Source organism: Leptonychotes weddellii, chromosome X (genome assembly GCF_054177405.1).
Source record: "Leptonychotes weddellii isolate Sample4059 chromosome X, ASM5417740v2, whole genome shotgun sequence".
In the NCBI taxonomy this organism is placed as follows: domain Eukaryota; kingdom Metazoa; phylum Chordata; class Mammalia; order Carnivora; family Phocidae; genus Leptonychotes; species Leptonychotes weddellii.
In genome coordinates, this window is record NC_138385.1 from 58,549,909 (window position 1) to 58,560,513 (window position 10,605).

At 50.3% G+C, this 10,605-nt stretch overlaps 1 protein-coding gene across 1 annotated transcript in view; it reads right to left on the reverse strand.

Moving 5' to 3' along the window:
• Nucleotides 1-1,883, reverse strand: part of DLG3 (discs large MAGUK scaffold protein 3) — a 49,863-nt gene extending 47,980 nt beyond the window's left edge. The window contains exon 1 of the mRNA XM_081808711.1: nt 1,474-1,883. Within this exon, the coding sequence (XP_081664837.1) occupies nt 1,474-1,856 (383 nt within the window). The 5' untranslated portion in view covers nt 1,857-1,883. The remainder of the gene's footprint in view (nt 1-1,473) is intronic.
• Between the last annotated feature and the right edge of the window lie 8,722 nt (nt 1,884-10,605).

A 10,605-nucleotide genomic window follows, 5' to 3' on the forward strand; every position in this document is an offset into this window, starting at 1 on the left:
CCCAGGATACGGGGGGGGGGGGGGGGGGGAAGACGGGGACTCACTGGAGAGGGCAAGGAGCCGAGGCAAGGGCCATGGGGAGCAGAGAGTGTGGACAGACAGAAGGCCAGAACTGAGGACTCTTCTCCCTAGGAAGTCCCCACCTTTGCTGCTGAGTGAGAGCACATTCTATCCCCAGAGGAGGACAGAGGCGGCCAGAACGGTCACCAGCTTGGGGCGGACAGCACCTGCCCTCGACAGCAAAGCCTCTTTCTCCTCTCTCCCTAACCTGGGGGCTGCAGAGCCAAATAAGCAGACAGGCCCTCCGCTATGCATGCCAAGGACCTGGCTCTGCCGGCCCAGCCTCCATTTTGCTGCTTCTCCCACAGATGCTCCTTCCATTTTCTAAGCTGGCAGCTTAGACTGGGAGTAGAATCCGGAGTTGTGCCCAGCACCCAGGGGTTCCCAAGCTGTGCCAAGTCAGGGCTCGGGGGCCAAGTTCTCTCACATCTGGAGGTACCCGAGGGGGCCATGCCCCACTGGGGCCACTCCTGCAGCAGGGCAGCTGCCCCTTGCTTGGCTCCAGGCACCATGCTTGCTTCGGTCCCCCCCCCCCCCGCATTTGGGCACCCCCCCCAACACACACACTTCAGAGCTGCTGGGACAAAAGAGTCCGTCCTTCTCAGCGGCCTCTCAGCCTTGCTTGGGACGTGTCTCTTGCCTCCTCCCCCTCCCCTCCCTTGCCTGTCAAGCGCCTCTCACCAGGGACAACACACACACACACACACACACACACACGCACAGGCACAGGCACACGCATGCACACACTTGAACCACATGCTCACACACATATACATGTAGCCACACACACGGGCCAACACAGCCATCCCCGCAGCCTCATCTACAGAGACACCTCCACATTCGGAGAGACACCCCCACATGTCCATGTGCACATTCACACACAAAGGGACTGGGACGGAAAGGGACTCATGGCATTGAGGGATGAAGCTCCAGCAGCCGGGCACATGGGCCCCCTCGACATAGATTCCCAGGCGCTCCATCGCCTCCCTCCACACACCTTAACATACATACACACACACACACGTATGTGCCCCCTACGCAGAGCATCGTGCCCCCTCCTCCCCTCCCGTGGAGACACTCACCACACACAGCCCCCGCAGAACCTCCCGCCCCCCGCCAGACACAGAGACGCTGCTAAACCCCCGCACGGAGACAAACCCAGTTCCCCCCCACAGGGAAATGTGCCCCTCCGCCATACCTTTACCTCCTGACACACACAGCTCCTCCCAATCCCCTCCGAATGGAGACCCCCAAACAGACACACACAGGGAAGCACACATTACCAACGGCCTCTCTTGGCCCAGGTGAAACGCTAGGGCTCAGGTTCTACTGGCTTGAAGCCTCCAGGAACCCCTGCTGCACCCCCAGGCCTCTAGGCCCCCACTCTCCAGCCCCCCCCCCCGGTTGCCCCACCGCCCCCCCCCACCGCTGGTCCATACCTGCTCATACCAGTCCCGGTTGGTACAGGTGCACTCGGGCCACCAGCTGGGGCCACTGCCGTTGAGTTTGGGGGTGCTCTTGCCTGGGACTGGCTTAGGGGGCACTGGCCCCACATCCCGGCCGGTGGGGATGAGCTTGGCCTTGGTGCGGGGGGTGGGGGTAGCCCCCGCCTGTGAGGGCAGGGTCTGCGAGCTGTAGCCCCCATAGCCCGCGCTGGCTCCATTGCCCCCACCTGGCCCATAGGGGTCAGGCACCTGCCAGTCCCCATAGCCAGGAGGCTCGAGGCGCCGCAGGGCAGCCAGGCGGGTCACCTCATAGCACTCGGGGCACTTACAGCAGTGCTGGTGCTTGTGCATGGCACTGCCCCCCGCCGCCCGGACCCCCCAGCCCACGCCGGTTTCCACGCCGCCGCCGCCGCCGCCGCCGCCGGGCTCCCGGGCACACTCACACTGCTCGGACCAGGAAGGGGGGGGCACCCGTGGGGGCGCTCGGGCGGAGCGGGGCCTGGGGCCGGGCGGGCGTCCCGGGGCTTCTGCCCCCACGCTGCCCCGCACCCACGGCTCCCCCTCCAGCACTGGCGGCTCCGTGTCGCCCGTCGTGGCTCCTGGGCCGAGGCCCAGCGGCAAAGAAGAAGCGGGAGCCTGGGCAGAGGCTGGGCGCTGGGAGGACCGCTCCTGCACTGGTCCCCAGGATGGATCCGAGTGGAGTCAAGAGCATCTCTCCCTGGCTCCCTTCTCAGTTGATTCCAGCCAATCAGCGTGCAGAGTCAGGCAGCGGCAGCGGCAGCGGCAGGAATGCTAAACAGCGGCTCCTTAAAGGAACAGAGGCAGTGGCGCCCCCAGGCTCAGCCCCAGCTCCCCAGATATCTGGGCTACCGCCGACCCTAAAGCGGGCACGGGGCATTTGGGCCGCGGGTGAGCTCAGCCCCCGATCTAGTGCTCCCACATCTCCAGCTTCAGCCCGTCCTCCGCCCACTCCACCCCACCCCACTTCCAAGAGGGAGTTGCAGGGAGATGCTCAATGGGTCCCTGGGCTTGCTCTGAGCTGGGGCTAGCAGAAGTAAAGACTTGAAGCAGCAGGACGGACCAAAGGGACGTTGGAGCAGGGCAGGGAAGGTGATCTTTCTTAACGGGGGACCGACGAAGAGGGCAGCATATGTGGCTACTTCTGGCAGTGCCTCCTCCTCGGGACTATTGTTCTCTCAACCTCTAGGCCTGGAATGACCGCAATCTCACACTTGACCTGCTTCCATCACTAGCGAGGGACTCAAGCCTAGAACAGGAGGAAAGGAGAGCTCTAAGCTCTCGTCCCTGGCCCACAGGCTCCTGTCTCCTTCGCCCTTTTCCCGCACGGTTGTGATGGGAGAAAGAACTTCAGGCTGCCAAGAGGAAAGAGAGTCCAGGGCAGAAGGAAAAGGAAGAAGAGATCTGAAGTGAGAGAAACCATTCCAGGGGACCCGGAGAAGAACTTGGGAATACTTGTCCAAGGACAGCTCCTTAGCCTCTCCGGCATAGCCGGTTGAGGGACGGAGGCAGGATGACATGCAGGGAAGACCATCTTTTTTGCCGTTCTTGTGTTGTCCTTAGCTACCAGTTATCGAGTCTTTACTCTAAGTGCTTTACATGCAAACAAAACCCCTACCAACATGCTACTATGCTTATTTTAATTTTACCAATCGAGAAATTGAGGCTCGGAGATGTTAACACAGCTGGAAGTGACGGAATTAGGATGCAGATCCTGGCTATTTGATTCAAGCACCCATGCTCTGAACCACCCTGGTAGAACAGGTCTATTCTAAGTTCTCCTGTAGAATGTAGATCTCAGTTCAATTCAACAAATGCTCGTTGCACACCTACTCTATGCAAGACCTCGATCTTGGTCCCAGGGATACGGAAATTCGTTCTTTTTTTTTTTTTTTTTTGGTTTTATTTATTTATTTGACACAGAGAGAGAACACGAGAGAGGGAACACAAGCAGGGGGAGTGGGAGATGGAGAAGCAGGCTCCCTCCTGAGCAGGGAGCCCAAAGCGGGGCTCGATCCCAGGACCCTGGGATCATGACCTGAGCCGAAGGCAGACACTTAATGGACTGAGCCACCCAGGTGCCCCCGGAAATTCATTCTTAACAAACATTCATCTAGCACTTGCTGTGTGCAGACACTGTTCTAGGATTTGGGGATATAGCAACAAACAGAACAACATTTTATCAGGTTGAGGGAAGTACAGAAACCTCACCTCCCTTTAAATATCTTTACCGTGTCCCATTTGTAGTATAGTATTTTACGGTGCTGTGGGTAGAGAAAAGTCGATCAGAGAAGAGGGTGTTGGGGGAGGGGGAAGACCCCGGGTTGTGATCATCTTTCAAGTTTTTTACCTCTACATTTTAATACGAAAAAAAAATTTTTTAAAGATTTTATTTATTTAGGGATGCCTGGGTGGCTCAGTCGGTTAAGCGGCTGCCTTCGGCTCAGGTCATGATCCCAGGGTCCTGGGATCGAGTCCCACATCGGGTTCCTTGCTCGGCGGGGAGCCTGCTTCTCCCTCTGCCTGCTTCTCCCCCTGCTTGTGTTCTCTCTCTCTGACAAATAAATAAATAAAATCTTAAAAAAAAAAAGATTTTATTTATTTATTTGACAGAGAGAGAGAGACAGCGAGAGAGGGAACACAAGCAGGGGGAGTGGGAGAGGGAGAAGCAGGCTTCCCGCGGAGCAGGGAACCCGAGGCGGGGCTCGATCCCGGGGCCCTGGGATCATGACCTGAGACGAAGGCAGATGTTTAACAACTGAGCCACCCAGGCACCCCTAATATGAAAACTTTCAAATGTAGGGAAAATTGAAAAAATGTTGTAGGGAACTAAGGCTACCTGGATGCTCTAACATTTTGCTACACTTGCTTTATCATGTATCTCTCCTCCACGTATTCTCTCCAACATTTTTTTAAATGAAAATTCACAAACATACAGAAATGGTGACAGAATAGTACAATGAGCATCTATATATCTTTCTCATAGACTCAGCAACCGGTATTGTCTTGTTATATTTGCTCTCTCGATCTATCATGTAGCTACATTGTTTTCTGAACCATTCGAATGTAAGTTACAGATTTCATCACACTTCTCCCCTAATTTTTTTTGTTTTTTGTTTTTTTAAAGATTTTATTTATTTATTTGACAGAGGGAGAGAGACAGCGAGAGACCAAACACAAGCAGGGAGGAGTGGGAGAGGGAGAAGCAGGCTCCCCGCGGAGCAGAGGGCCCAATGCAGGGAGCCAAAGGCAGACGCTTAATGACTGAGCCACCCAGGCGCCCCCACACTTCTCCCCTAATACTTCAGCATACATCTTGTATTTTCCTACACGACCACAATATTATTATGACATCTAAGAAAATTAACAATAATTTCATATCATCCGATGGCATCTAATGTCTAGTCCACATTCAAATTTCTCCAAATTTGCCTTTTATGCTTTTAACATCAGAATCTAATCAAGGCTCCCCCATCGCCTTTGTGTCTTTAACCACTTTTAGTCTAGAACAGCCCCAATCTTAAAAAAAAAAACAACCAACTTTTTATTTTGAAATAATTATAGATTTACAAGGAAGTTGCATAGTACAGAGAGGGCCCATGTACCCTTCACCTAGTTTCCCTCAAAGATTACATCTTACATAATTATAGTACAATATCAAAACTAGGAAATTGACATTAGTACAATGTGGGTATAATTCTGTGCCATTTTACCACATGTGGAGATTCCTGCAACAACCGTTGCAACAAAGATACAGAATTATTTTGTCACCACAGGGATCTACCTGTCAGCATTTTATCAGGTTGAGGGAAGTATAGAAACCTCACCTCCCTTTAAATACCTTTACCGTGTCCCATTTATAGTATAGTATTATACTGTTGTCTTAAATATTTCCTCCACATATATTGAGCTCCACATCAGAGAATGTTATTGCTTCAAGTATCAAACATAATTCAGACACCTTAAGGGAAGGAAAGTCTATTGCACGTACTTCCATTTTTACTCATTCAATTCTTTCTTCTTTCCTGATGTTCCAAGATTTCTTCTTTTATCATTTTCTTTCTGTTTTGAGAACTGCCTTTAACCATAATTTTTAGGGTGGGTCTGCTGGTGATGTAGTCTCTTAGCTTCCCTTTTTCTGAGGGTATCTTGACTTCTCCCACATTTCCAAAAGGTATTTTTACTAGGCGTTGGCAGTTCTTTTCTTTCAACGCTTGAAATATGTTGTGCCACCTTCTTCTGGCCTTCATGTTTCTGATGAGAAATCCACCCACATTTGAATTGTTTTTCCTCTGTAGGTAAGGTGTTGTTCCTTTCTTGCTGTTTTCAAGATTTTCTCTGTCTTGTTTTCAAAAGTTTGGTTATGATGTATCTTGGCATGGGTTTCTTTGAGTTTATCCTGTTTGGGTTTTGTTCAGCTACTTGAATTTGTAGGTTTTACCTTTTGCCAAATTTTCAGCCGTTATTCCTTGAGGCCTTTTTCAGCCTCACCTTTTTTCTCTTCTCATTCTGGGACTCCGATGATGCGAATGTTAGGTCTTAGGGGATAATCACTACATGTCTCTGAGGCATGGTTCATTTTTTAAAAATTCTGTTTTCCCATTGTTGTTCAGATTGGGTAATTTCTTTTTTTTTTTAAAGATCTTTTTAAAAAGATTTATTTATCTGAGAAAGAGAGAGAAAGAGAGGGAACGAGAGCACAGGGGGAGGGGCAGAGGGAGAATCTCAAGCAGACTCCCCACTGAGCACAGAGCCCACCGTGGGGCATGATCTCCCGACCTCGAGATCATGACCTGAGCCAAAATCAAGAGTCAGATGCTTAACTGACTGAGTCACCCAGGGGCCCCCCAGATTGGGTAATTTCTAATGTTCTATTTTCAAGTTCACTGATTCTTTCCTCCATCCTCTCCCTCCTGTTGATAAGCCCATCCACTGAGTTTTTTACTTTGGTTATTGTATTCTTTGATTCTAAAATTTCTATGTGATTCTCGATTGTATCTCCTACTTCTTTGCCAAGACTTTTTTTTTTTTTTTAATTTGTTTCGACCTTGTTTGTAATCGCTCACTGAAGCATTTTTTATGTTGGCCGCTTTAGAATCCTTGTCAGATCATTGAAAGCTCTCTGTCATGTTGGTGTTGGCACCTGTGGATTATTTCTCATTCAAGTTGAGGGTGTCCTGGTTCCTGGTATGATGAGTGATTTTTTTTTTTATCACATCCTACACATTTTTGGATATTATGTTATGAGACACTGGATCTTATTTAAATCTTGTTTTTGGTAGGCTTCTTCTGACACTGTTGCCATCAGTGGAAGGAGCCACTGCCTGGTTACTGTCAGGTAGGGACAGAAGTTCAAGTTCCCTCAGTGGTGTCAGTTGATACCTGAGGCAGAGACTCCTCCCTGCTGCTGGACACGGGTGGGAGTTCCAACTCCCCACTAGACCTCCACTGATACCTCTCTGGCTGGGAGGGGTGGAAGTGCCTCTTTCCTGCTCCCCAGGTGGCTTCCACTGACCATGAGTGGGGGGTACAGGTAGGGGCAGAGATGGCGGAACAGTGAACTGGCAGGAGAGGACAGGGAGAGCAGCAGTAAAACCCTGGAGTCTCCACTAGGCCTCCTCTGACACTCTGATATCATCCAGCAGGGATGGGAAGCCATGTTACCCTGTGGGGATGGAAGTTCCTGGCTCCCTATTCAGCCTTTCCTGACACCACCCGAGAGAGTGTTGGGGGAGTCTGGTGAGAGCAGAAGTCTGGGTTTCTACTTGGCCTTTACTGGCACGGGCGGGGTTGTGGTTCTTTTCTCTGATGTTTGGTTACAGTAGAGTGGTTCTTGTTTAAGAGTTTTCTGTCTGGCTGAGCTGCCCATTTCCTGGTCTTTTGGCTAGAGAGAACAGGCATCTATTGAGGCTTTCTTTGGTCTGTGCCCATTGGCATGTCCAGGCTGCTGGCCTCTCCAGCACCAGTCTGGGCTATATGAGGCAACGAGAAAACCTAGGGAACTCGCCACCTTGAATTCAGGTCACTGGGGTGCCTAGTAAGTCTGCTCTTTCCTCCTTCTTTCAGAGTCTTCTTACATTTGTTTTATATATAATGCCCAGGATTTTAGCTGTAGTTAGCAGGAGGAATGGGGAGAAGTTGATCCACTCAAACTGGATCCAGAACTAGAAGTCTCTCACCTTTTTTTTTTAAATTAATGACATTGATGTTCTGAAGAGTACAAGTCAGTTGTTTTGCAGACTACCCTACCTTCTGGATTTGTCTTTTTGTGTTTTTTTCCCTCATGGTGTTATTTATTTCATTCCTCTATACCCTGTTTTTACTGGAAACTGGAAATTAGAATGGAGACCATCTTAAATAAGTTGGTCAGGGTAGGCCTCAGTGAGAAGGTGACATTTGAGCAAAGACTTGAGGGAGGTGAGGAGGTGAGCCATACAGAAGGGTATACCCAGTAAGGGAAGAACTGGTGCAGAGGTCCTGGGGAAGGAGTACCCCTGGCTTGTTCAAGGAACAGCAAAGAGGACCAAGTGGCCAGAGCAGAATGAGGGAGGGGAAGAGCACCAGGAGATGAGATCAGAAGCTGAGTAGGGATTAAGATTGTATAGGGCCTGTAGGCCATCATAAGGATTTTGGCTTTACCCTGAGAGACGTGGAGAGCCACTGGAGGGTTTTGTCCAGAGAACTAACATGGTCTGACTTGGGTTTAGCAAGATCACTCTGGCTTCTGTGTGGAGAATAGGCCACAGTGGACAAGAATGGAAGCAGTGAGACCAGTTAGGACGCTGCTGCAGGGATTCAGGTGAGAGATGATGGTGGCTTGGACCAGGGTGGTTGCGCTGGATGTGATGAGAAGTGGATGGATTCTGGATGTACAGGTATCCCCCACTTTTCAAAAGTTTGCCTTACGCCACTTTGCTTTTAAGAAAGACCCACATCACTACCTGTTTTCGCCAACTGAAAGAAATCTAAAGAGGATTTTTGCTTTTATTTATTTTTTCTAAAAGGGGTAAAAAAGTGAAAACATCATTCAGCATTTGTTTGGCAGCGAGCAGTTACAGAGACAGCAAGCAGCTAGAGCAGCCTGGCCAGGCACTTTCCTGGGGAACTGCGCTCAGCAGCTCAGCATCAAGTCACTGTAGCTTGGAGCTGTGTCTGTGAGCCTCTGTGCTTTATCTCCATTTATTTTGTGCATTCGTTAGCAAGATGTGCCCTGAGGTATCAGAAAAGCCTAAGAGAGGTTATTTTGGGGGTCTGGGAACGCTCGAAAATTTTTCCTTACACATTAACGGTAATTGCTTTTTTGCCATTTCAGCTTCTGAAAGGTTTCAGAGGAACCTGTATTTTTGAAGAGAGAGTCACTAGATTTGCTGACAGAATGGATATGAGGTGTGGTTCCAAGGCTTTTTGGCCAGAGCCACTGGAAAGGTGAATCTGCCATTGACTGAGATGAGGACAGCCTTAGGAGTGTCCATTCTGGGGGGCGGGGGGAGGGGGGGGCGGAGATCAGACGTGCAGATTTGGACATGTTGAGTTTGAGATGTCTATTAGACCTCCAGATGGAGATGAATAGTAAACACTGGCACTGAGGTGCTCAAAGTTAGAGAAATGGAAATGTGGAAGCAGATCATTACAGTCCCCGTGAGAAGTGCTGTTTCAGAGGGGTGTATGGAAAAGCAAGTTATTGACTCTCCTTGTGCGGGGAGGACTTAAGAAGAGTTTCACGAAGGAGATGACATTTCTAGTTTGGTCCTGAAGGGTGATTAGGTGTCCATCAGGTAGTGAAAAGAGAGAGGCGTCTCGCCTTCTATATTCTTAGACCCTGGCACACACCAGTTGCTCAGTCAGACCCAACCCAGTCACGAGTCGTGTGACCTTGAACATGCTCTGAGCTTTAGCCTCTTGACTTGTGAAATGGATATAATCATAGGGTTTTTGTGAGGATTAAATGTAAAACACTTCGCACATTCCCTGGTACACAACGGGTTAGGGTTAGTTATTTAGTTATTTGGTTAGTTACCAAGTCTAGGCTAGGCTGGTAACCCTGGAGCTTGAAGTCTTTTATATGCTCAGCAGTTTGACAATATTGACAAAAAGAGTGCTAGACTCTTCGCCACATCCTAAAAGTGGCTCAGGAAAAAAGCCCCCTGTAGCCTGGGCCCTCTGCAACGCTCTGATTTTGGAATAAGCATTGCGAAACCTAGAGAGAATGGAGAGGGTCAAACATGCCTTCCCCATGGCCCATCCCTACTGACTGGTTCTCACTCGCTCGCTCTCTCTCCCTCTCGCTTTCTCTCTCCATCCCTCCCTCCCTCTCTCTCTCTTTCATCTTTTCATTTTTAATGAATATGAGTAAAATCCCTTTAGAATCATAGTGAGCTTCTCCCCACTCACTCCAGAGAGACTCAGACTGGACTGGGTTGGCGAGGCTGGGAGGACGCGGTCAACCCTGAGACGCTTTGACGCTTGGCACACCCTCGCAACTGCTAGAGCCTGAGGCCCCAGGGAGACAGGCGCCCCCTACAGGTCCAAAGCAGCCCCGCGCCCCTGCAGGCGGCTGTGGTTGCTAGGCAACCGGGCGGCCTGCGCAGAGACTGAAGCCACCAAGGAGTAGTAAGCAAGGGGATCCAGGAGGAGGAGAGAGACCATTTCTCACCCCATCCATCGTCTCTCTGGTGCCCTCAGCAAAATGACCCGGTTGGGGCAGGGCGGCCTGCTGCTGCCTGATAATCCGGGCTCATTCTTGAAGGTGGAGCTGTGTACAAAGTAGACAGATTTTGTGTGTGGAGAAACAATCAGCCTTGCCCCAAAGCCCTCTGGTCTCACCTGGGAGCTGGAGATCTGGGTCGCTTGAAGGCAGAAATTTCTGGTTTACAAGTAAGGGGGCTGTGGGGGTGCATCCTTGGTGAATGGGAATTCTAGCAAATTGGGTGTGGGTGGGAATGATGTTGGTGAGTAGTTCAGTAAAGTATCAAGATTTTCCCACCATTACCAATGTATGGATTAGGGAATTCCTACTTTATTTTTTTTAAGATTGTACTTATTTATTTGAGAGAGAGCACACGGCGGGGGGGGGGGGGGGGGG